Source organism: Protomyctophum bolini (genome assembly GCF_963924005.1).
Source record: "Protomyctophum bolini genome assembly, chromosome: 3".
NCBI lineage: Eukaryota > Metazoa > Chordata > Actinopteri > Myctophiformes > Myctophidae > Protomyctophum > Protomyctophum bolini.
The window spans coordinates 5,718,443-5,746,394 of record NC_137864.1 but is presented as its reverse complement, the minus strand read 5'-3'; the positions used below and the strand labels follow the sequence as shown (position 1 = coordinate 5,746,394).

The following is a 27,952-nucleotide window of genomic DNA, read 5'->3' as shown; positions in this document are numbered from 1 at the left end:
AACCCACAATTATGCGGAAAAGCAAGTTTGAACAACTGCTGCTTGTTACTTCCGACTCAGTGTAAGGTTTCAGACAGTCCCCCACACAGATAGACCCGGTGCTGCAGTGCAAGGTGATTCCGGTTCGGACAGAGATCTCGGCAAGACGTTCTTATATAATTTTGATGTTTGGATACGGCACGGAAAACGAGCGAGGCCAATAAGGATGGACATTTCTCTGAACTCCTTTTGACCAGGCTTGACTGAGGCTTTTCTATTTTTGCTTTGCGAGACACAGCTGCCTACAGCCTACACTACAGCTACTCCCCCGTCCTGTCTGTCTGTCTGCGCGTATACCTGTGTTGACTTGCCCACAAGCCGTCAGTGGGGGAGTCAGTCAACTAGTCTAGTGCCAGAGCAGACACACCTTTTACAGGCCCTGCTGCTGCAGCCGTACCGTACGGTCATCATCCTTCTCCTCTTCGTAGAAACCAAAAGGGAAAACACAATTTAAAATGTCTGGACACGACAGGTCAACTCGCGCGCTGAGAGAGATTCTCCACAATCCCGGCAATGACGCTTGCGCAGACTGTGGAGCTTCTGGTAAGTTTAAAGTTAACTTCCTACGGCTCATATCGATCACAAAGCGTCAGTTTGCACAGTTACAACCGACCGTAGGCTACATCATTGTATACGTCACTCGACGTTCGCAGAGGGTGATCGTCTGGCTCCACTTTTAAGGCACACACTGATCGACTGATGGTGCCATCAGAATCAATAATGCTTAACGTTTTATGATTACTGTATTTTCGGTTTAGGCCGAAGCTTCCTTTGCAGAAGCTTAGCCTACAGAAGTTACTTAAAAAATAAAACATTACACCCCCCAAGGGGAGCAAGCAAGCATTGACATGCACTTTATGCCCCCCGCCCCCACCCTAGCAAAACGGTGGAAATCCCTGTTCAAATCAGGCCCAATCCAATTTACTCATTGTGTTACATTGTGTGTGTGTGTAGCAGCTACACACACACACACACACACACACACACACACACACACACACACACACACACACACACACACACACACACACACACACACACACACACCTGTAGCTGTATGCTATAATTACCATTATATGGCAGCATTGGTAGGATATCTGTTCAATTTTGTACAGACGCAGGATGATGTTATCATTCTTGTCCTAGGCTATATTGTATCATGACAGACAGTCAGCATCTGCCATGCAGTAGGCCTACCACTAGTACTGTTGATTCAAAGTGAATCGCCCTGCAATGCATCAGAACTGTCAATAATCAAGTGAATCTGAAGCACAAAGAATAACTATTCAACACTATAGGCCCACAGTAGGCTACTGCAATATGCACTACTATAGCTCTGGTCCATATATAGCCCTAATGCTTAATTCTGCTAGAATTAGGGCTCAATTCATCTCTGACATGAAATATTATTTATTATAGATGGCACTAGGCACACACACACACACACACACACACACACACACACACACACACACACACACACACACACTGCAGAGCACTCAGAGATAAGACAGGCGTGGTCAAGCCAAAGAAAATAGTTCTCAAGAGTTGGAGGAATGCATGTTCGAGGCAGTCAACTTCACAGATTTGGACTCATTCTGTCGGTGCTTGTTTTGTGCAGTCTTCTACCTACAGTAGTTCCTACGTGCATATTTCTGTCTTTTCCTGCAATTATATTGTCATTATGAGCATTTTAACACTCAAAAAAGTAAATTATTCACCCATATTTCAGACGGATAATTAATTTAACCAATTTATTGTTGCTTGCATTACCATAGTATAGTTAGTAGGACCTGAGGCCGAAATAATGGTTAAAGTGCCTAACCAAATTTTTGGTGTTTCAGCAGATCTACAAGCTCGTAGCGCGGCACCGAGTGCCACGCTACGAGCTTGTAGGTCTGCTATTTTTGAAAAATTGCAGCACAAATCTTTGAATATATATTCTTTCAGAGGGAACGTTTATAACTCAAATCTTTGCCAGGGGTTCCTGGAACAACATATTTTCAGATGGGGGTTGGCGGCCAATTACATATCATTTTTGGGCTCATTGACATTAAATATTGAGCACCACTGGCACTGATACAGAAATATGAGGTATTAATTTCAGAAAACTGTCAGAATTTAGAAAACTTTTTTTTTTATTTCTACGTCAGGCCTAAATGGGTTAAGTAATGAATGTCACAGATGCTTTCCCTGTTTTAATTTCTCTCCCCTTCCCGACATGTCTTCCCCTCCTATGCCTTCCTGGTTCCTCCAACCAACCTGTACTCCGTTCCCCCATCCTTCACCAACGCCTCCTGTCTCCACTCTCAGACCCAGAGTGGGGTTCCTGCTCGCTGGGGGTGTTCATTTGTCTGGCGTGCTCTGGGATCCACCGTAACATTCCTGACGTCGGCAAGGTCAAGTCCCTGAGTCTGTCTCGTTGGGAAGACCACGAGGTGGAGGTGAGACCCTGGAGGAATGTGGCACTTCATCTCATCACACGGACAGCCCCAGCATAACATTTAAAGGACCACTTCACCACTTTTGACCTATTGAAAAGTGGTGAAGTGGTCCTTTAACCTGAATCTTACATTGTGAAAATGTTATGTCAGTTTTTCCACATGTCCTCCTCTCAATTAAAACAATAGAGTTAATTTGTGCCTTGCACTGCTATAATGAATGTTCCATTCATATTCGAATCTAGCTGATTTGTTACGGATATTAATATTAACTTAATGTGCAAATAACAATATAGTTGTATATTAATACGTTGTTGTAAATATGAATAAGAATGCTTGAATGATGTTTTGTTGTCCTAGTTTTGTCTAATATCATATTTGTCTAGCATATACACGTTATCTTATAGAGCGTCGCAGTCCCGCCCCCTTTCATGACGACGCCAGGCCCAGGAAATAGTTCCCAATGCATTTTTCCCATAGACATTTCAAAACGTATTTATTTAAAGACCTTATAAGCGTCGTACAAAGCCAGCTCTTGTCGTGACAAATCATGACAACAAACACTATATTTTGGACCAAACAAATAATTACAAAGAAGAAAAACAACAACAAAAAAGTGTTGTAACTTGCCGTTTTCTTCTTCTTTCTAATTATTTGTTCAGCCCGAAAAATTGTGTTTGTTGTCCTGATTTGTCACGACAAGAGTTGGCTTTGTCCATGGCGTAAACGTCTTTAAATAAATACTTTCTGAAAGGTCTAGGAGGAAAATGAACGGGGATTTATTTTCCGGGTCTCTGCGGCGCTCTATTGTATTCGTATCTGTATCCTAGGACTGACGGCTGTACTGTCCTTGAGGGACTCAGTCAATACCTTCCATTTTACCTTACAGTTTATAATCTTTTCTCTGACACAAAAGTGATAGTGAACCTCACCTTTATCTTCCTCTAGTCCATTTTGCTCTTGCCCAGTATGATAGATGTGCCCTTCTCTATCATACAATAAAGTAGTGGTTATCAAAGTGGGGACCCTCAAGTAACCTTGAGGGTCCTACTGTTGACCCTCAAGCAACCTTGAGGGTGTTCCAAACAGACCTTTAGAGGTTTGTAATTCTGTGACAAGTGACAAGAAGATGAACCATTTTGTTTAGGGTTGTATCATCATGCCTCACTACTGAAAACTGGTATTTGTAGAATTTAAGCTAGTCCTACTGTTGCACCTTTTTAAATTTAGCTGTGTAATGTCACTGTGAGTCTACCTGACATTTATCTTACATTGACCTTTTCTCTCTGTTCATATCTCTCTCTCCCTCTCTCTCTCTCTCTCTCTCTCTCTCTCTCTCTGTGTTTATGCATGACAGTTCATGGCACAGAATGGAAACAACTTGATGAAGAATAAATATGAAGCAGCGGTCCCTGTCTACTACTACAAACCTACCCACAGAGACTGCCAGTAAGTGACCATGGCAACACGGCCACACGCACACTCACACACCGAAAATGTACATTAAACAAAGATGATTATGTATTGTGGGTGGGTGCATGTGTGTGTGTATCGGTGAAGCTCTTATTTTTGCAAAGTCCCTCACATTATTACCTCATCTGTACCCCTGTGTCGAATCAAATCAAATCAACCTTTATTTATATAGCACATATTGACACAACAAGAGTTGACCAGAGTGCTTCACAACAAAAGCAAAATACTTCAAACAGAGCGAAGAAAAAACATAGCATATAAAAACCAGCGTGAGGCATGGATAGTAGGAATGCCTAAACAGGTTCAAATCAGATAGCATTGAAAGCTCTAATATGGGAGGGGGGGAGGTTGTTCCATAGCTCAGGGGCTGCCACATGCAAAAGCACGCTCACCTCTTGTCCCGCTGTTGGCCCGAACTATTTGAAACCGTGAACTCCCTGGAGGCCAGAGCAGAACCTCTGCCCCAAGTCTTTCACATCACGTCTGATTGGCTAAGATTGGCGTAAAAGGTTTGCAGGAGTGCTCCATTTTGTCATCATTCATGAACACGGCAGCGTCCGATTGCTGTGAAATTGTGCGCGCGCATTCCGACTAGGCCAAGGAAGAAAATGCCATCCTACATGTTTCAAATCAGCCTCATGGCTGTGACACTGTAACAGGCTGAGTCACGTTTCTGAGGGGCGCTAGCCCCTCCAATTAGGGCTTTAAGCAACTGGTCGACTATTCAACTAGTCGACTAGTAAATCCACTAGTTGACCTTGTTGGTACTAGTTGACTAGTTAAGAAAACTAGTGTGAAGTGAGCGGTGCTCACTTGTGCTGGCACGTTTGTGCCAGCCAAGTCTATGGACTTTAATGCTTGTTGTAATGACAATGCAAGACATCATCTGGCTAAATACTATGCCCCTCAGTTCACACGTGTGTGATTTTTACCTACAGTATAACTGTATTCATCGGTGGAGGCAAAGGTTTGGCCTTTTTATTTTTTCAGGAGGCAGAATTTTTTTCTCCTTTTGTCCAAACGTCACGTAAATCGGTACACATCAATCTGGACCTCCGGTTTCGCATATTTCATCCTGATTGCCTAAGAATGACTTCTACAACTACACCTACATACTGCGGGTGCAGTACTTAGTTTAGACAGTTTTTGGTTTAGACTAGTCATTGGTTAGACCAGACATTAGTCCTAAAACTACAACCTATCTCAAACCCTCACCCTAACCCTAACCTCCCACGGGGCAGCACACCTAGACCTAACCTTAACCCATGTCTAACCAATGACTAGTCTAAACTAAGTATGCACCCCCATACTGCTACACATTTTTTCCTTTCATGTCCCCCTGGGTGTCCCTCATCCTTCTTTAATGTGACCAGATCACTCTCAGGCGAGGCAAGAGTTTGGTATGAGGAAACAAGGTGACAATTTCTTGTCTCCTAAACCATATCATTTTGATCCGACGTTTTTAAACTGGTTCTCAAGGCTTAACACTGTAATACTGTATGCTCAAGTTACATCCAACTGCAGAGAAGCAGTAGTCAGGTTCAACAAGGTACTTAGGTAATCCATCATTTATAGTGTGTGTGTGTGTGTGTGCGTGTGTGTGTGTGTGTGACTTGTGTGTGTGTGTGTGTGTGTGTGTGTGTGTGTGTGTGTGTGTGTGTGTGTGCTCAAGTCTGGTTCAATGCCTGCAATTGCAGTATGGCACCATCTTCTGACACACTGTTGTCCATGTATCAGATTTTAAACCTTTACAGTCATTCATTGAATAGACATTTTGCATTTTCTTTACGAGGAATCTCTATGCTGTTGATTGTTTGAGGTGTTTAAAAGCTTTGTTTAATGTTTCTATGGAGAAAGTTCCAAACGCCTCAATTTTGATCGCACAAACATTTTAAATATGGATATTAGAGGTATGCATTGGCACAGCGCTCACGCCTCAATTCGATTACGATTCACCAGGTAACAATTGATTCGATTCTATGATGCATCGCGACGCATCGCACTTTTTCTATATCACTGCACAACATGGCACATTTTTCATCGTCAATACAGATATACTGAACAACATATTTTATTTAGAATTATATTATTGCGAACGCAGTGAGCACTTACTATGAGACCTAGCAGATCATGTCTGTCTGTCTGTCTGTCCGTGTGTCACGCTTTTGTGCCCATATATGGAGCTGCTTTGGGGACTCCTTATATGGTTATGGCTGAGTCATGGTGACATGAGTGTGATGGCGTGGTCCAACTTGTGCCCATATATGGAGCTGCTTTGGGGACTCCTTATATGGTTATGGCTGAGTCATGGTGACATGAGTGTGATGGCGTGGTCCAACTTGTGCCCATATATGGAGCTGCTTTGGGGACTCCTTATATGGTTATGGCTGAGTCATGGTGACATGTGTGTGATGGCGTGGTCCAACTTGTGCCCATATATGGAGCTGCTTTGGGGACTCCTAGGTCCAAAATATATAATAATAATATATAACATTTTCAGAAAACCTTATATATTTTTTTTAAAACAAAGCAATACTGCCTCATCAAAGTTGGTATTCTGACTTTGTATATTGATAGTTACATGTGTAATTATATCATCACCACTTTACCCGAATTACCCGAAGTGGAGCTCAGAAATGGAGTCAAGTGGTGTCCTCTGGACAGTGACGACATATAATTGCAACCACAGTTAGCATTTACTATGAAAACGTGCATTTCCCGTCAGTCAGTTAGTTAGTCCGTCACAACCAGGCATGACCATATATGGTCATGGTCACATCATCAGGGATGGAGATCCCTGATGTTATCAATATCAACCCTTTAGATCTCCATATATGGAGCTGACCTGTTGTGACATTCCATATGTTGATCTGGCCTCATCAAACCCTGAACACGCAAGACACGCTCCATATATGGCCAGTACAGAATTAATTCCATATGTTGATCTGACCCCCCATTTCAAAGCGCCAGCGCTCACCCAGCAGTCCCTTGTCCCTTCTCAGGCGGATGCGTGCACGCGATGACGATGACGAGTGTGTGTGAGAGAGAGAGAGAGAAAGAGAGAGAGAGTATATAGAGGAATATAAGCGATAATAATAATAAAAGAGAAGGTAGTGGTGGAGTGATGACACACTGGCAGGGGGGAGAGCAGGAGATGAACATATTGGTGGAGATGACCTCTCTGCCCTCTTAGAGAGGAACAGACAGTGCTTGTTAGAGCCTCTCACAGCCAGTCTGTCTTCTGTGAGAGCCCAATTAGGAAACTCTTAGTAAGAGTCTCGCACGCACGCACACACACACACACACACACACACACACACACACGCGCGCGCACTCGGCTGACCGCACCACCCTCTGCAGGGCTTGCTGGTCCCCGAGAGTTCGGTGCACAATTAGCCATTGAAAACAACCACGCACACAGCATCCCGTTTAACTAATTTCCACATTGCTTTAAATTGAAGCATTACTCTCTGAATATCATGGATAGGATCAGTACTTCTTGTCAGCTGTATATAATATTGACTAGTACTTGGCCTCTGGGGCCATAATAGCAGAGTCAGTGATTTCCACTGACTTTACCTACAGTACATGTTGGCACAACAACATCCACAATATTCAGTACTGTAAACAAAACACAGTATGATAGTTCTCCATTGATATTGATATTTGACAGATTTCATGCCAGCAAAACACTGACTTCCCTTTCGCTGCCAAATGACCTGCGAGTTTGAAAACAAGTCATGGAGCAAAACAGAAGCTGGACGCGAGAGGAAAGAACAGTACAGTACTTGGAACGCTTCCAGAGGTTTTGGAGGAACAAGAAAATCAAATAACTGTGGCTGGCATTTTGTAAATGGTAGGGTTCAATAGTTTTCAGACTTTTCACATTTATACACTTGAGTTCATCAGAGAAAATAGCAGCACGATCGCACACACACACACACGTATAGACTTCTTTGTTTGAGGCTAAGCTTTTCTGAGCTATGAGCAAATAGCAATCCATATTGTTGACTTTTCTCTCTCTTCCTGGTGTGTGTGTGTGTGTGTGTGTGTGTGTGTGTGTGTGTGTGTGTGTGTGTGTGTGTGTGTGTGTGTGTGTGTGTGAAAACAGGGTGTTGAAAGAGCAGTGGATAAGGGCAAAGTACGAGAGGAAAGAGTTTACAGACCCTGGGAATAAACTAGTATACGAGGAAGGTGGGTGCGGCACAAGCACACACACACACACACACACACACACACACACACACACACACACACACACGCTTAGAACTATGCTCACTTTTATGATTTCCTACAGGACTAAAAGATGACATGCTGATGAAAAGGGGGCGGGACAACGGCCAGTTCTTCAACAGACGATTTGTCCTCTCAGAGAGGGAGGGGACTCTGAAGTATTTCACCAAATATGACGTAGGTCCCCGTTTTCATGTGGTCACACACACACACACTCGCACACACACACACACACACACACACACACACACACAGAACACATACACACTCACACCCGGTACCTTAATTGCAAACACCCTTTGAGGCATTTAAAACACACATGCACACGCACGCGCACGCACGCACGCGCGCGCACACACACACACACACACACACACACACACACACACACACACACACACACACACACACACACACACACACACACACACACACACACACACACACACACACACACACACACACACAGTAACACACACACACACACACACACACACAAACCTGAAACCTTATAATCACAGTGCACAAGTAACTATGTCCACATTTAACTTTAATCGTCTTCCTCCCCCGTCATACACACCCATCCATGCACATGCACACAGATAGACACCAGATGCATGCCACACACACACACACACACACACACACACACACATACCGGCCTAGCGTGTTCAGACAAGTTCACCTAACAGTCACCTTCCTCACTGTATGGTTGAGTTACCAAACTTTACACCAGCCAAACCACTTGGAGAACCACAACTTTCTCTGTCACAGTAGAACTGTTTGGTTGAGGTGGGTGTGAACAATGGAAAGATGACGATGAATTTGGAAAGTGAGGACATAGTGCTGGTCCCCCACTTTGTCAAGAGACTTTTCAAGTTTAGGACTTTAATGGTTAAGGTTAAGATTAGACATGTAGCGGTAACGGCTACGTTTAGGGTTAGGGTTTAGGCTCGGAAATGAAAGTAGTCAATGGAAATTAGTCTAAAGTCAACTTGAAGTTCTATTTTAAACACGTAACACGTAACAGTCGTGTGTCTGTTTGTTTATATCTTGTGTAGGCCTACATTATATCAGTATAAGTGTGTATTCTACTGTAGATGCCTTTGGTGTGAGCTATATCTACTTATGCAATCAAGCAGCACAACATTCCTGGTTGTTCTTAAGCCGGTACATTGGGTCGCTTTTTTGCAAAAAGGATCCCAGAGGCATAAAGTATCCAGTTGTAACTCCAGGTGACGCCTCAGCTAAAGAGCTCTGCGCCGATTTATGTCCCCCTTAAGATGTTTATTCATGAACCCAAATCTACTGGGATTCCAGTCTCCACTTCAATTTAAATTAACGCCTATGGCTTAAAGGAGTTGGTTCTCAAACTGTTTAATTTCAAGGACACCCATGAGAGTAAAGAGACGCTTGTATGACGCTCACGCAATGCATTCAGGTCCATTCCAGCTGTACGTTTTATCGTTTATTCAGTCACCACACGTAAGTCACAACAGTTGTCCCAACTTCCCTCACCCAAGTGACAGGTAAACGCCATGAAAGTAGAGTGGCAGCGCCCCAGCCCCGGTGACACGCCCACTACCTGTGCAGTGCCCATTAAAGTGACATACCTTACGTCAATCATAATAGCACATTAGAATGCAAACGCATCACGGCTCCTACACCGTGCATAAAGAATACAGCTGGGGATATTGTATAGGCCTTATAATTCATATACATGGCAAAATGCTTAACCCGTTTTTGACCCGGGAACGATTCTACACATGCCTTCTAAATGCTGACGGTTATCTGAAAAAACCCCCCCCAAAAATATATGTAATTGGCCGCCAACCCCCATCTGAAAATATGACCCTCCAGACAGTGCAGACACAAAGATTTGAGTTAAAAACGTTGGCTCTGAAAGAATATATATTCAAAGATTTGCATCACATTTTCACGATTTTTCAAAAATACCTACAAGTTCATAGCGAGGCACCGAGTGCCGCGCTATGAGGTTTTTTCAATAGATAAAGCATAACGTAATGCTTAAAACACCAACGGGGGTTCCCGCCCTTAATGGGTTAAATTTATACTTTGTCACCAAAGGCAGATCTTACAGGATCACACACAACATGCTGCACTGCAACATTCCTAAATGTTCAGGTTAGGGGTTAGGGTGCATGTTTTTGCATGTTGTCACATCACCGTTTGTGTCAATTGACCTCGTTGGTGAGGGCTGCTCTGAGAGGAATTCGTTAACCTACACAGTCACTAGACTACTGTGTAGTCAGAAGTACAGGGGACTCGGAGCGGGCTGGAATGCATAACTTGTGTGTTAGGGTGCTGAAAGGGAGGGTTCGCCTAGGCCCGGGGCAGCATAAAAGCTAGACCTGGCCCTGCGTGCACACACACTATATCTTCTCCCATCTTCTCTTCCCCCCCCCCCCAGGCTAAGGAGCCTAAGGCAGTGATCAAAGTGGACTCCATCAATGCTACCTTCCAGCCAGAGAAGATAGGAAACCCCAACGGCCTGCAGATAACCTACATCAAAGACTACAGCACCAGAAACATGTTCCTCTACCACGAAGCTGGCAAGGTCCGCTGCTGCTGCTGTGTGTGTGTGTATGTGTGTGTGTGTGTGTGTGTGTGTGTGTGTGTGTGTGTTGGTGTGTGACAGTGATGGGGTCATGCATGTCGATGCTTAACACCCAACATGATTTATTTGTCTACCTGTCTCTCCTGTCACACTCTCTCTCTCTCTCTCTATTAGGAGATAGTAGACTGGTTTAATTCGATCCGGGCTGTCCAGCTTCACTATCTAAGCTGCGCCTTCCCCGGAGCTACAGACGCAGAGGTAGCCACACGCGCGCTCGCGCTCGCGCGCACACACACACATGCACGCACACATACACACGCACAGACAACATCTATTTTGTATATAACTAATAACTATATATACAGTATGTGCTACTATATTATATAAGTATTGGTTTTAAGATTCTGTATCGGCTTTCATGTTTGCTTCTTGTGTTTAAGCTCATGCCCAAATTGACAAGGAACTTTGTGAAGGAAGGTTACATGGAAAAGACAGGCCCCAGGGTAAAGTACGCACGCACGCACGCGAGCACACACGCACGCACGCACGCACACACACACACACACACACACACACACACATGCACAGACACACAGATAGAGAGAGAGAACACAGAGGTACAGTACATAAATATAGTTTGGAATATATCTCCAGATGTTTTGTTTTTGTTGTAAAAAAAAAAGCTTTCTTTCAACTCAACTCAAACTTTAACCCCCAGTACCAGATATCAGGTCTGTTTCAATGTGAAGGATTTACTTCTGCAACAACGACAATACATTTCCCTCCTCAGCCAACCTCCCATCCCAGCCTTCAGGCTTGCTCTCAGGCTCTCGGCCTCTAATGAATTAGGAGTCAAGGCACCGACACATTTGACTGGCAGCTAGCTAGGACCTGGGTGTCTGTCTGTCTCAGGTGGAATCAAAGGCTTACAGTGCAGCATAGGCTTAATCCTTATCGGTGTCTGGTTGACAGTCACACACACACGCACGCACACACGCACGCACGCACGCACAGACACACACACACACGCACACACACACACACACACACACACACACACACACACACACACACACACACACACACACACACACACACACACACAGAAGTGGGTATGTGAGCATAAAGGCATGCTATAGTGGTAGGCGTGTAAGCAGACACAGAGACAAGGCATGCATTCATATTGGTACAAAAATGTGACGTAGACACACACACACAACCATGTCTACAAATGTGCATACAGGTAAGCACATGCATGTGTGTGTGTGTGTGTGTGTGCACGGTCTCTCACACACACGCACGCACACACACGCACACGAACACACAAGACTCAGACAAGATTCTCACACTCAAAATGATACACGCACAAACACACTCACACACTCACAGGCTCTGATTGTATTCGTCTGTCAGGGTGAGAGATGAAAGGAATCACAAACCGACTGTTTGCTAAATGGATGCCATAATTAATTTCCTCTCATATCCTCTCGTATTTGACATATTTGCCGAGGGTGTCGTGACTCGTGCCCAAAATGATGCCACAACAAGAATATCAAACATTTTTATGAGAACAATATGCCAGCCGTTGGTGCATTGATTAATGAATATCCTCGCCATTTAAACCGTAGCTGTTTAGAAACAAATTATAATGAGAAGAAATAGCAAATGTACGTACCTGAGGCTCGTATACAATTTACAATTTTGGCATTTAGTGCAATTTCAGAGTAAGGGGAATGCACCCTAATCAAATAACAATGCAAGTGGTTAGGTTAATTTAAGTGCTAAGAAAACAAGAATGTTATGCAAATTACTGTACACATTTTCTAAATAATAAACTTGCCATCTGTGGACAAGCACACAGAGTTGTACAATATCATTATGGGAACTAGTTACTGTATACTGTATATCTGAATAACATAACTAGGGGGTGCATACTTAGTTTAGACTAGTCATTGGTTAGACATGGGTTAAGGTTAGGTCTAGGTGTGCTTCCCCCGTGGGAGGTTAGGGTTAGGGTGAGGGTTTGAGATAGGTTGTAGTTGTAGGTCTAATGTCTGGTCTAACCAATGACTAGTCTAAACCAAAAACTGCCTAAACTAACTACTGCACCTAATCTAAATAAGCAATAAGAAATGAAGGAAGGAGGTTTTCAGACTGCGGTAAAAGATGGGGAGTGAATCTGCAGTCATAATGTCTTACGGTAGATTCAGTGGTGCAGTCTACCATTATACGCTACAGTACTACTATATACAGTATACGTAGTATTTGAAAAAAAGAAAACAAATGACCAATGACCACGCGCGAGCGTATAGCATATACGCACGCATGTCGCGCAAGGAATACCGGTAATTATAGTATACCATCTGAAACACCCTATAGGCTACAGCATCTACGATATTCTGACTTTGGATTTGAAAACACTAATATTATTAATTCTCTTCACTTGATGTAACTTGGAAGTAGTAGAATTTTGTCTTTCACCACGCACCCCACATTCCTTTCCATTCCAAACAACATAACTGTAGATTCTCAACAATGAGCCAAATCTAGCCACACAGTCTGTATTTTGTCATGTTATCTCTTTTGTACTTTTTTTTTCACCATTGAGTGGATAGCCATGGAATGTTCATGCTCTGTATAGAGTGTGGAGAGACCCCAAGGCCTCTCCTCCAGCAAAGGCACGTTTATTTATTTAGCACATTTCACCCAACCAGGCAAGTCTAAGTGCTTTACACAAAACGTTAAAGAGTATTAAGAGAATTACACATTATATAAAAGGGTATTTGAATACAATTAAATATGATTATTATAGTGATGAGAGAATATCGGCCGCGGAAAACACCCGCGGCAGGCGGTAGTGTTTCTCGGCGGCATCCGTCCGACACTCTACCCTAAAACCTAAACCCTAACCCTAAACTCAAGCATGTCGGACCAACGCACTGCCGCGGAAGCGAGCGGCAGTTGAGTATCATATTCTGTCATAATCCCCCCCCCCCCCCAGTTTCCCCCGGCAGCTCCGCGGCTGTTAACCCATTCTGAACGGGAACCCATTTTGGTGTTAGCATCATGTTATGCTTTAGCTATTGAAAAATAGCGCCACTCGGTGGCGCGCTACGAGCTTGTAGGTCTGCTATTTTTGAAAAATCGAAGAACGACTGACATTTTTAGAATCTGATCTCAGGTCAGAATGGGTTAATCAGACCAGTGTGTGTCCAGTGGAAACCTCGTATGAATCTGATCTCAGGTCAGAATGGGTTAACTGGCAGTTGCGGCGGCCGCGAGACGGAGTGGCCGTGGAGTGACATAATCCCCCCCCCCCCCCCCCCGGCAGATGCCGCCCCTCCTCCCCGGCAGCGCTGCGGCGGTTAGCGGCAGTTTAGCGGCGTCTGGAGCGCGGCTGCCGAGCGGATTGACAGAGCAGCGGAACGGAGCTGTCATAATCCATCCGCCTACTCCGGCGGCTGCCGGCCCCCTCCTCCCCCATCCGTCAGCGCCGCCCGCGTCTCATTGCCGGAGAATGCATTCTCGCTGCGTCTGGGAGAATAGAAAATAAGCTCTAGGATAAGATTTTTTCACTTTTGAACAGGATAACTAAATGGGTGGATTACTGTCAAACTTGCTGAACGCTTTCGTGATCCGCCTAACTATTTGAGTGACCCTCTAGTAAGAAAAGCCAAAATCTCACACAAAAATGACATCTCATCATAATCCAGCGCGCAGATTTATGGATAAACCCTAGTAATTCTGGCGACAACCATGGCCTTTCCTCTATAGAGCGCAGCAGTCCCGCCCCCTTTCAGAAAAGCGAGTGGCCCAGAAAATGAAACTCCAATGCATTTTTCCATCGGCACTTCGAATATAATTTATTTAAAGACTGTTACGCCGCGGACAAAGCCAATTCGGATCATGACAAATCATGACAATGAACACAATGTTTTGGGACGATCAAATAATTTATAAGACGAAAAACAAAACAAATAGTGTTGTCTCCTGCCTTTATTTTCTTCTTTCTAATGATTTGATCGTCCCAAAACATTGTGTTCATTGTCATGATTTGTCATGATCCGAATTGGCTTTGTCCGCGGCGTAACCGTCTTTAAATAAATTATATTCGAAGTGCCGATGGAAAAATGCATTGGGGTTTCATTTCCTGGGCCACTCGCTTTTCTGAAAGGGGGCGGGACTGCTGCGCTCTATAGCACCACCCTTATGCCAACATTTGCTTTTGCTTTCTGTTTTCAAAGCACTTTTTTTTTTTTTTAATATGGTACTTTGATTTATTTCACTTTAAAGCTTCTGGTGCTCTAATGATGCTTTATTGTCACATTTAAACTGTGTAATTATTATTGTCTTCTTTTTTTCCCCCATTCTGGCTCCATCCGTTTTCAGGGGAGTTTAGGAAGAATAGAGATAGGAGGATGACATGTCATTTTGACCACTTACTGATTTGGTTGGTACAGTACAATTTTATGAACAGACTGTGAAATTAGACCATAACAATGAAGGCTAAACTACGCCCCATCTCTCTCTCTCTCTCTCTCTCTCTCTCTCTCTCTCTCTCTCTCTCTCTCTCTCTCTCTCTCTCTCTCTCTCTCTCTCTCTCTCTCTCTCTCTCTGTCTCTCTCTTTTGCAGCATACGGAAGGCTTCAAGAAACGATGGTTCACCTTTGACCGTAGACGGCTCATGTACTTCAAAGATCCCCTGGTATGAGAGATTCACGCACATCGGGCACACACACACACACACACACACACTTAATTAATGAATATTCATTCATTGTTTACAATTGTACCCCATGTACATGTGGGTTTTCCTGGTCTCTATACTGCCTCCTCCTGGTCAGCCTAATGGAGGGGAAAGGAACTATTCCTTCCACTTGCTACGTCCTACCAGGGAAACTTCCCCCCTGTCAGGTGATAAGAAGTGGCCTTTCTCACTCCTCATGCATTGAATGAAGCATGAGCTCAGTTCGGGGCTCTCCCCAGGTTGGCAGAGAGAGAGGGCGAGAGTAGCCCTCAGGATTACAGTTTAGGCACCGGGGAAAACGTGGGATAAAAAAATAAAAACATTGAATACCCCTCCCCTATAAAGACTTCACATTGTGTCTGTGATGCTGTTACTTTGTCAGGTTAAAGGAGAATTCCATGCTAGAAGGCTTCCTTACCTTTATTTGTAGTTGTTACGTCCCTTACAAAGAGGTCCAGGTGTTATTTTGTGCAAAAGTGCATTATTGGCTATTTCCATTGGGTTGGCTATTTTGTATTGGGTTTTTGTGCTAATTCGCTTATTTTCATCGAAATAAGTAGTAAAGTGTGCCGCTCGGGATACTATTTACATTATGAAGAGAGGATATATACAAAAAATATAGATTTTTGAGCGATGGAAATAAGCGAATTAGCATAACACCCCATAGCCCCATTCAATTCAATGCAATTCATTGAGGGCTTATGGTAGGGGAAATAGCCAATAATGCGCTTTTGCACAAAATAACACCTGGACCTCTTTGGTGGGGACGTAACAACTACAAATAAAGGTAAGAAAGCCTTCTAGCATGGAATTCTCCTTTAACCTGACAAAGTAACAGCATCACAGACACAATGTGAAGTCTTTAGGGCAGGGGTATTCAATGTTTTTATTTATAGCATGGAATTCTCCTTTAACTTGTGATAGTTTTGACCAAGGTGTCAATAATCTGTAGTATCAGTAGACCAAAGATTGTTCAATACCAGAAACAGGCTGACCAACACCCTGTTGGTGTCTATAGGTTTGAATCTGATCCATGGCTTTTTCTCTTATGGACCCCCCCCCCCCCCACCCACTTTCCCCTAAAATACACAGACACACAGGCAATCAATCTACATTATAAGGGCGCACATGCACGCACGCAGGGGCACACACACACACACACACACACACACACACACGAAATAATTGTATATTGTAAGAAGGGGATTTGCTGGTTGTATATATCACCCTTACACCAGTGTGCCTATTAGAGCACCAGGACCATAGTGGGCTTGTGGTTTACATGGAATATTTATTGAGGATGGTGAATGAATGATAGACATGAACACACACACACACACACACACACACACAGAGCGAGAGAGAGATGCATAATGCATACACTGACACACCCACTGGATGGTACATTCTCACAGAGATATACAGGCATGCATGCACATGCACCACCACACAATGCCTTGGAAGATACTTTTACAAACTTAGACACCAGCCCAACAGCGCATTTGTGCATGCGCACCCACTCGCTCGCTCGCGCACACACACACACACACACACACACACACACACACACACACACAGCCAAATTTGCTTACTGTTTCTGATTTTTTTTCATGAGAAAGTGCTTAACAAGCACAACATGATCGGAAAACAAATTGTGTTATTTCCAAGTCTCCTCAACAGTACAGTGAGGATCTGAATCTGGCCCTGACCCTGGATCAGTAAGTGATCCTCTGGTACCGTTTGGCAGACAGTGAGGATAGAATCTGGCCCTGACCCTGGATCAGTAAGTGATCCTCTGGTACCGTTTGGCAGACAGTGCAGATTCAGAATGAACAGTTAGATGGCTCTAATGTACAGTAGGCCTACTACTGTGTATACAGTATCTAAGCTATTTTTTTTTTCAATGTGAAAATGTGGCCCAAATGTTTGAATATATTCTTTCACAGTGAACGTTTTTAACTCAAATCTTTGCTTCTGGAGGGTCCCTGGAACAACATATTTTCAGATGGGGGTCGGAGGCCAATTACATACATTCTTTGTTGGGGTCCTTGACATGAAATATTGAGAACCACTGATACAGTCAGGCCTAAATGGGTTAAAACCTAATTGTAGTTATAAACCAATCAACTGTTTTTGTTGTTGTTTTTGATGGGCTCATTCAGGGGACAAAGTTAAAGGGCTCTTTTGTCTTGAGCATGTTGGGTAAATCCTGCTTTTTTTTTTTCAATACAATTTGTCATATCTGGGGCAAATGTATAGCAATTGTCATGGTGATTTACTTTGAAGCACGTGTTGGATGGCTGCGTAAATCATGTGGGGATGAGTGTGGGTGTTGCTCTGTGTGTGCATATAATAGTAAATGGTGCAACGTATAGTTGCCTTTCTCCAAAGCGCTTTAAAATGTGCATTACATTCATTGATTTGCTCAAGGACACTATAACCCACGGGGAGATTCTATACCACTCTACCTCATGATCCACTGCTGCCCCCTGCTGGCGTGATGGTTGAAGTTTTCACTTATGTAACACTCATGTAGCAGATCAGAGGGATCGGATGCAGGCGGGCATTAAGCAACTAGTCGACTAGTAAATCCACTAGTCGACCTTGCTGGTACTAGTTGACTAGTTGTACAAATATATATATATATATATATATATATTATTTTTTTACACAATAGGTGGTTAAACTAGGTAACTAGTAAAAATGACTAGAAGTGAATGCTCTAGATGCAGCATTACCTTGTTGTTTGATCCAGCACTCTCTTGCCAATCACCCTAATAATTCACAGGGAAAACCCAGACCTGTTGCTCTCTTCTGTTTATCTGTATGTTTAATCGTAGCATGCCTCGCTCTCAGCATGTCTCACTGGAGAAGTGGGTTTCGGTGTGGCACGGGCAGGCAGCATGTTGTAACTTGCCTTGGCTGTTGGTTTATGGTACTGTTACTGTTGAACTTATCTAGGTGTCTTTCAGCCGGTCTGGTTGTATATTATATACATATATACATATATATATTATGTATATTATACAACCTTCAGTTCGTAGTGCATGTCGAACCGAAAGCCCTGTATTGGAACGGTTCAATGTGAATATGTGTACCGTTACACTACCCACTGTAATGGGTTCTATATAATGTAATTAGTGTTGCACAACATCATAATTAACATTAGTCAGAACCTTTCAGTCTGTGGTGGTCTTTCATAAAACGACATGTTTTTCCTTTGTATTATGAGTCTAGGCTGGCCTACCTCACCTTCCACTTCACCTTCCACTAACTACTGTTTGAATTAGATTAATAATTAACACTCACAGCAACAACGCAGGCACTTCAAAAACCTTCCTCGACGGTGTGAAAACGTGTGGGTGAAGAATGGGGAGGTCAACAAGTTTGATTTAGTAAGTTTTATGGCCTGAGGATAGAAACTGGTCTTTGAGCCTGCTGGATCAGGACCAAGTGTTACTTGCCAGACCAAGTAACACAGTGGACAATCCATCGCTGGGGTGACTGGGGGGATTTTAATGTACTGTGTATGTTGTACATATCTTACGGTTCTGTGTCATTGGTGTTACACCCGAGTGAGATTTGTCCCTGGTTGTTGGTATTATGAGTCATGTTTATAAACCACTTCGAGTCTGTGCTACTTCCATGTTGCAGCAGCTCAACGGTGACATCAGTGCCAACTCCTTTGGCATCTTTATCGCAGCCATATAGGCTTCACTCACACTGTCACAACAGAATGTTGTATAGCTGATGCATGAGACTTTGTTGACTGTTGCAAGCTCGCAATTCATTTCCAATGGGAGTCACGTGGTTTGAAGAGACAAACGTGTTGTATGAGGGGGAGGGGGGCAGTCGAAACACATACAACATGTACATACATCAGCTTGTAGGCAAAAATGTTGTATCAAACCATGTGACTTCCATTGGAAATGCATTGGGGCGGCCATGACACCTACAACTTGCCTACATCTACCATGCAACATTGTTGTATGCTAGATGTATAGGTGTGAGTGAGGCCATAGTTTCACGTGCATTCGTGATCAGATGCGTCGACTCAACAAGCTGCCCTAGTTTGTCACATTTGCGCTAACGAAACACTAAACAGGATTATTATTTGTAACCCAGGTAAAGTGACGTTACTTTGCAAGTTTTGTTTCAGCAGGAGTGCAGGAGACCCAGGTTAAATCCAGTCAACTTCATATTCACTAAAAACTGTTTGAATTAGATTAATTTTAGAGCAAGTTGAACACTGAGAGTGAGACAGAGAAGAGGACAAACAGTGGAACAAACTCTGGCAGAATTCAGTCCCGTCAGTAGTGCTATTCAGTCCTGTACTGTAGTTCCTGATTCAGGGGCCTTAACCTCTGTTTCTTTCAATCCAGGACAAACCCATTCAGAGTAATGAAAAGTCATGTTTTAAAGACAACAACAAACACACATGCTACAAAACGCTCATGAGTTCAATTCATGATCTGCAGTATAGAACTGTTATGTATAAATATTTCCCTTAAAACAACCCAAGATAGGCCTGGGCCGTGGCTCAGCGGTCCAGGCACCTTGGCCACCTTAGTTCGAGTCTGGCAGTGTGGCCGCGGGTTCGACTCCCGATCCCGACGGCCTTTACTGCATGTCACTCCCCCATCTCTCTCCCCCATTTCCTGTCAGCCTCTACTGTCTGTCCCTCTATAAAAGATATAAAATAAAGGCGAAAGCCGCAAAAAAAAGAAATTTAAAACGAATAAATCGTGATGTCTTGAAAAACCAACCGTAAATATGAGCTTGCTTATCATTTGTATTACTCTGCCTGTGGCAGTGAGTGATATCTGTTTTAAATCAGTTATTTGTGGCGAACAATGCCGCTGTGTGACAACGTTTAACACCCCCCCCCCCCCCGGACGCAGCAGATCCACAAGCTCACAACAATACATCAACGTGATGCAATCTTCCACACGTTACAGCGTTGTATCATGATGGAGTATACATTACGTTTTAATCCTCTCTCACAGTCTCACTTCATCTTCACCTCTGTCCCTTTGTGAAGGATGCCTTTGCCAAGGGTGAGGTGTTCCTGGGCCACAGGGACCATGGATACAGCGCTGCTCCTGGCTTGCCTGCTAGTACCAACTGCAATGGGGCCTGGCAACATGGCATCACCATAGTGACACCCGACCGCTCCTTCTTGTTTACCTGTGAGACGGAGAGCGAACAGCAGGATTGGCTGAGGCACTTCAATGATGTCATGAGTGCTCAGATGTCGCCTCAGGACTTCACCAGTAAGATATATTCATGTTTTTTTTTTGTTTTTTTTTTAAACCCACATAACTGTTGGCTGCTGTCCTTATATCACTTTAAGGCTTAAATAACTTAAGTTTAAACAATTTGACTAATTGTGTGTTGTGTGTTTGTGTTTTCCAGTGGAAGCTCTCTTCAAACACAGACATTAATGGACGATGTAGAACCTCTTCGTAACCCAGCCCCTCTCTGACAATAGAGGTCCCATTCCATTTTACCACAAGCCCTTCTTCTGGATATTTGTGAGTGTTACCATAATGTTACCATGTGACAGAATGTGGGTTTCTAGTTTGGCTGCTATTACTGAAGCTCAAAAGAGAGATTCAACGTGTCATGAACTAAAATATTATATGAGAACTAATGGCAAGGTGCTTTTCAGTCGCCCAGGGAAGTTTTTACTTAAAGAAAAAGGGAAAAAAGACAGTAATTGAGTCTATCCAAAATGATTGTAATAGACTCAGTCAGAATAAAGTGCTGTCCTGGGGCGCCCGGTGGCCTAGTGGTCCAGGCGCATGCCACATGGTCTGACAGCGCGTTGCGTGTCTCCACTTGATAGATACTATCAATAAAGGCAGAAAAGCCAAAAAAATAAATATATATATATATTAAGTGCTGTCCTGTTCTAGTTGGTGAAACATATAATCAATTACTTGTCATATATTATTAACTTGATTATTTTAGTATTGTTTTATGTCATACCCGTACGAATTAACTAGAAAAAAAGTACTGTATATCTGGAATCGTGACAATAATCACAAAACCAAAGATTTTCCAAGAGCTCCAAGGATTTCAAGTGGTTGCCCTGAAGGTATTTTTATTCTCTTTTGGGTTTTTTTTTTTTTTTACACAAGTTTTGTTTTTAGCTTCTAAAACACTACATGTATTATTATGAAATGCTTCACCAGCCTGCCTTACATTAAATAGATTGCATCTCAGTCAGTATAGGCCTACAGTATGTGGTTTCTTTAAAGGGCAGATGGAAAGACTCATGATGTTTTTGTTTTCCCTAATATTGTGACATATTCATAATGGAGTTTATACTGTGGAGATTTTCAAGCACTACTATGTAAATCTGTGACCAAATTTGACTGAAGGACTGCCATTGGACTTTTTTGAATTTTCGTATTTCTTCATGACATATGAAAGCAGGGAATCATAGCTTCAAATTGACATATTGGTTGTTCAGTTTGACCCACCAGTTTTGGAGATATGGCTTATAGAGTAATGTCTTGCAGAAATCAGCGAGTTGAGAAAACAGGCTTGAAAGGTTCACTTCTGTGGTCTCTTAACATTACACCTGGCTACATGTTGAGCATTTATTTCATATTTACCTGTCGATTCGAGCTCTCACCCTTATTTCAGACATGCTCTAGTATGTGAAGAGTCTGCCTGTGCTCTTAACTCATTTTGGAGAAATGCTGGAATTTGTGCGATGGCAGGCTCTCAGTCAAATCTCGTCGCATCTTTTAACGTTGATGTGAATGAAAATGATAGTCTTAACAGCACCTCCTTGTGGCATCTTTCAAATACAGCAATAACCTTTCCACATTTGTTTTACCATTCACAGATACTATACACAGTTGTGTAGTAAAAGATTCTAAGATATTTTATATTAAACAGTGGTTGACTGACATGGCTGATACCGGCATTTCAAATAAAGCTATACCGTGGCACCATCATTGGCATACATACGTACGTCTGCTATGTTTGGCTTTTCATTTCGTTTTGTCGCAGGGGACTCATCAATATGTCCGTACATGGACAAAAAAAGATTTGGTCTCATCCGTGGCAAATGATTCTCTGTTTCACACTTAAGTTACAATATTCCTATTTTGATCATAAGACCCAATTACTGAATGTCAAGTCTCCAGGTTTTCTTCAGAAATATGTACTGTATGACAATACGGGACAGGGGTTTCATTTTCAAGGACCCCCGTAACTCTTTGAGTGTGTACAAATGGAACACGTACAGCGATACTAATGCTGTATCACTGCTGCCTGGGGCAATATGCATTGCAAAGGCAGATGAAGGCTGGCTATGCAAGGCTAAAATATACTCTTACGGGTTCATTTGGTTCCATTTGTACACACTCAGAGTTACAGAACTGTTTAAGGTTATTTAGACCCGAGGCCAATTCAAAAAATGTCTTCTACATCCTGACAGTCGATTTTTCAAAAATAGCAGACCCACAAGCTCGTAGCGCGCCACTCGGTGGCGCGCTACGATCTTGTAGATCTGCTATTTTTCAATAGCTAAAGCATAACATAATGCTATAACACCAAAAGGGGTTCCCGCCCCAAACGGTTTAAGGTTATTTAAGGCTACAGCTGAACAAACATATTGGCATCAAAATATACTTAAAGTACCAAAAGTAAAAGTACTTATTATGCTGTGTCCTATTTCTAGTTTTCACAGTGTATGGAAATCATTAGGAAATAGCAGATCTACACGCTCACAACTCGTGGCTTTGCGCATTGTGGCTATTTTGAAATGGACAAAGTTTATAGGACTAAATGCATGTTTTGTCTTCATAGTAATAGTAACTATAAGTTATAGTTTTCACATGATAGTGGTGGCGTAAAAGTACAGTGTTCACCTCCGAGATGTAGTGAAGTAGAACATTTAAAAATTATTGTGTGTGTGTGTGTGTGTGTGTGTGTGTGTGTGTGTGTGTGTGTGTGTGTGTGTGTGTGTGTGTGTGTGTGTGTGTGTGTGTGTGTGTGTGTGTGTGTGTGTGTGTGTGTGTGTGTGTGTGTGTGTGTGTGTGTGTGTGTGTGTGTGTGTGTGTGTGTGTGTGTGTGTGTGTGTGTGTGTGTGTGTGTGTGTGTGTGTGTGTGTGTGTGTGTGTGTGTGTGTGTGTGTGTGTGTGTGTGTGCGTGCGTGCGTGCGTGCGTGCCCGCATACACACTTCCCTGGACCATGCCTGGATTCAGTGTGTGGTAGTTACTATAGTTGATGCTTTACTGTACATGCAGGCCTATATATATTACGTGCATGTTTTTTTCTGTGCACTGCATGTGTGTACTAGACACATCATGTGTACTGTATGTGCACACTTCGCCTATACAGTAGCTGTATGCCAGCAGTCGGTGCAGGGTGTCTAAAAAGACTGTACAATCCTCAGCGTTTAACTTGAGCGTGTCAAATCTGACAATTTAGGTCCATTTTCACACTCGCTGCAGACGACATGGGAGATTTTTACTATGTACCTCCTAGTGCACAGAAGCAGAGGGGGGGCAAAGTGATTACCTCGTAAATCTATAGACCCCTGCTAGGTTTTCACTCTGGTGAGAAAGACGGAGGACAGACTAGAGTTGGAATGAGAGAGCGAGAGACAGAGAGACACAGAGAGAGAGAGAGAGAGAGAGAGAGAGAGAGACTTGTACAGTGTAGGGATTCCAACAGATACAACAGTTGTGTCTGTTGTCTATCAAAACAGACGGGACAAGCTGGGCCGCTGAAGAATCCATTAACCTGCTATCAGCATCCAACCTGTTGAGGCACAGAAGAGCTGCACAGGAACGCCTATATACGACAGAGCAACTTGCACAACTGCGTCATTATTGGGATTTCGACTGGATACACGGGGGAGATATACAGCAGATCCAGATGAATAAGGACATTTACAGGAGATGCTGGACATCTAGTCAGGGACATTTACAGGAGACCGTGTCAACAGGCATGTGATTTCAACCTTTTGAGCCCATAATCCATTTTCGAGAATGAAGCCCGGCAGACCGATCTCTGCTTTTTTTTTTTTGATCTCATTTTTGTAAGCTTTTTCTCTTTTTTTTTGCATTTTAATTCCATACAGGATTATACGGTTTATTTACACATGCTCTCCAAGAAGTGAGAGATGACAGCAACCTGTCAGGCATGCCAGTGGTCACATTGCAGCCTCTCTGTGCATTACCATGGGTCAGTGTCTCACTGAGATCATACACCTCTCTCACACACACACACACACACACACACACACGGCCTGCAACCGCTATGTCTCGTGCATTTAACCGTAGAATGTTAAAGAGCGTGACAAATGTCTTAAAGGATTGTATGGCTTTATGATTTTTTTTTGTTTTGTTCTGTTGCTTTCGGCTGACAGTTCATGCTGGTTAATCGCGTGTCGGAGCTGAAAACCTGCTATTTATCCATTATCGTACAGTATGGAAAGTACACAGACTCGAAACCCCTTTCCGATCCCATATGGGATCCAGCCCTTATAGGTATATACACTGAGAGAATATGAGAATACCTAGAATTTATTCAAATATTTAAAGAGGGGGGAAACACGTAGTCTATATCCTCTTATTTCTGGGATACTGTGCGTTCCCAGTGCAAGCTGGCTGACTTATCATGAACTGCACGCCTAATGTCACTATCATCACCCCACAACGTGGAGGAAGCGGGTCTGGGGAGAGTGGCGGAGGGGGAGGAGGAGGAGGAGGAGGAGGGGGAAACGGCGTGTGGGTGACGTCCGTCCTGGGCACCACTCTGCTCGCCATGTGTGCCCTGGGCGTGGCGGGCAACGTGTACACGCTCGCCGTCACGCGCTCGGCCGCGCTGCACCGCGCGGGCTCCATGTACGTGTACATCCTCAACCTGGCGCTGGCCGACCTGCTCTACCTCTCCACCATCCCCTTCGTGGTCTGCACCTACTTCGCCCACGACTGGCTCTTCGGCGACGCCGGCTGCCGCGTCCTCCTCAGCCTCGACCTGCTCACCATGCACGCCAGCGCCTTCGTGCTGGTCGCCATGAGCCTGGAGCGCTACCGCGCCGTGGCCCGGCCCTTCGCCGCCCGCCGGCACGCCTCGGCCCGCCGGCGGCGGACGGCGGCGGCGGTCATCTGGGCCGCGGCGTTCGTCCTGACGCTGCCCATGATGGTGATGATCCGGCTGCGGGAGGGCAAGCCCAACGCCGCCACCGGCCGGGCGAAGAGGATCTGCTTCCCCACGTGGACCCACGAGGCCTACAAGGCCTACATCACCGTCCTGTTTGTCACCAGCGTTCTGGTCCCGGGGCTGGTGATCGTCGGGCTGTACGCGGGGCTGGCTAAGCACTACTGGGCCGCTCAGGCCAGCCTGGTGGGCGGCGGCGGCAGCAGCAGCAGCAGCAGCCGCTCTGCTCGGAGGAAGGGCCTCAAGCGGAGGGTGGTGTCGATGATCTTCAGCATCGTCGTGGCCTATTGGGCCTGTTTCCTGCCCTTCTGGGGGTGGCAGATGGCGAGGTTGTTCTCTCCGGAGTCCCTCAGGGCACTGTCTCCGGCCACGCAGAACTATGTGAATTTCTTTGTCACGTGTCTGACTTACGGCAACAGCTGTATAAACCCGCTGCTGTACACTCTGCTGACGCGGAACTACAAAGACTATCTCGCTCAGAAGTGTCACTCCACGCCGTCGAGCAGAGCCGACCCAGGGTCGGCTGTGACGACGCCGATGCAAGACCTGTAGAGCAGAGCCGACCCAGGGTCAGCTGTAACGACGCCGATGCAAGACCTGTAGAGCAGAGCCGACCCAGGGTCAGCTGTAACGACGCCGATGCAAGACCTGTAGAGCAGAGCCGACCCAGGGTCGGCTGTGACGACGCCGATGCAAGACCTGTAGAGCAGAGCTGACCCAGGGTCAGCTGTAACGACGCCAATGCAAGACCTGTAGAGCAGAGCCGACCCAGGGTCAGCTGTAACGACGCCGATGCAAGACCTGTAGAGCAGAGCTGACCCAGGGTCGGCTGTGACGACGCCGATGCAAGACCTGTAGAGCAGAGCCGACCCGGGGTCAGCTGTAACGACGCCAATGCAAGACCTGTAGAGCAATGGTTTCTCAACATGTTTCTACGGACGCCAGTTTAATATGCATGCAGCCAATTAAAACCCATTCTGGGCGGGAACCCCTTTTGCTGTTTTAACTAAGCATTATGTTATACTTTAGCTATTGAAAAATAGCAGATCTACAAGCTCATAGCACGCTACGAGCTTGTAGGGCTGCTTTTTTTGAAAGATCGTGAAAATGCGGCACAAATCTTTGAATATATATACAGTATTCTTTCAGAGGACTTTTTTGAAACGAAATTTCAACGTCAGGCCTAAATGGGTTAAGGACCCAAAATCTACACTTTAAAATTCTCAGTGTTTAACTGAGTGTACAAATGGAACCAAACGTATAAGGTTCCATTAGTACACTCTCAGAGTTACAGATCCATAAGTTCCATTTGGACCCCTAGGGTGGTCCCTGGACACAAACTGCTGTAGTGTAGAGTAGAGTGCATATGGCCAATTCTGATTGGATATTGAGTTTATAGTACTGCAATGGAAATGTTGACAATGTTGAAGGTGATCATTTCATTTATGGATATTGTTGTTTGTACAAAACAAACCACCTGTACAGTGTACACAAATTATTTCTATCATTCTGTCTCTCTGTTTTAACATACAGTACAAGGCTGTCAGGGTAAGATATGCATACTGTAACTTGGCAAAGGTGAACATCACCCCCCCCCCCCCCCCCCCCCATCCACACACATTTACCTTTTTTTCTTGAATGTGTGCCTTCAGAGACAGTTCTCTTCAGACTTTGTGTCCAAAATGTTGGGTTTTGAGGCTATTTGAAAAAAGGTGCTCCGCGTATCAGTTTGCGACTTGTTAAAGAGTAAAGACCTGATCACTTCTCGGTCTAAATGTCCTCATTATAAATTTACATTCTTCGTGACATCGCTTATGATGCATCATTAAAAGCAACATCCTATTCAGTTTCTGATGTATGCGCCGTAGGATAATAATTATTGTCTTGGATGCAATGGTGGCTGTACTGTCAGAAGACGGAAGTGTCAATTTGTAATATGTGAATGACTAGGCTGAATTACAATGAAAGAATGGTGTATATGGTTTGACTATTTAACGGGAAAAAAATGTAACACTAAAGGTGTCAAAATATTACAATACTGTTCACTGTGAATATTGATCACAACAAAGTCACTATAGCTTAATTAACCCTGAATGTCTGTATTAATTTCCATGGTCTTTCTCCAGCCAATCCTGGCAAACCCTCAGACTACTACAATTTGAGTGAAAACCTGACAAACCTGGAGATCTGACCATTGGGTATTTGAACGTGGACTGAAATGATTTGACTATGGAATGGCCACTCACTCTGCC

At 44.1% G+C, this 27,952-nt stretch overlaps 2 protein-coding genes across 2 annotated transcripts; both read left to right on the top strand.

Annotated features, from left to right (window-relative positions):
• The first annotated feature begins 80 nt into the window (after positions 1-80).
• LOC308313320 (arf-GAP with dual PH domain-containing protein 1) lies at positions 81-21,185 on the top strand. The gene is made up of 11 exons (XM_080760396.1): positions 81-582; positions 2,353-2,483; positions 3,838-3,929; positions 8,065-8,147; positions 8,251-8,363; positions 10,618-10,764; positions 10,939-11,022; positions 11,205-11,267; positions 15,398-15,469; positions 20,553-20,784; positions 20,927-21,185. Exons 1-11 carry the CDS (start codon positions 495-497, stop codon positions 20,953-20,955), a joined length of 1,134 nt encoding a protein of 377 aa, XP_080616522.1. The 5' UTR covers positions 81-494; the 3' UTR covers positions 20,956-21,185.
• A 3,972-nt stretch (positions 21,186-25,157) lies between these two features.
• Positions 25,158-26,252, top strand: uts2r4 (urotensin-2 receptor 4; the record flags this gene model as incomplete). Its single annotated transcript, XM_080758596.1, has 1 exon — positions 25,158-26,252. One exon carries the CDS (start codon positions 25,158-25,160, stop codon positions 26,250-26,252), a length of 1,095 nt encoding a protein of 364 aa, XP_080614722.1.
• Positions 26,253-27,952: the final 1,700 nt, after the last annotated feature.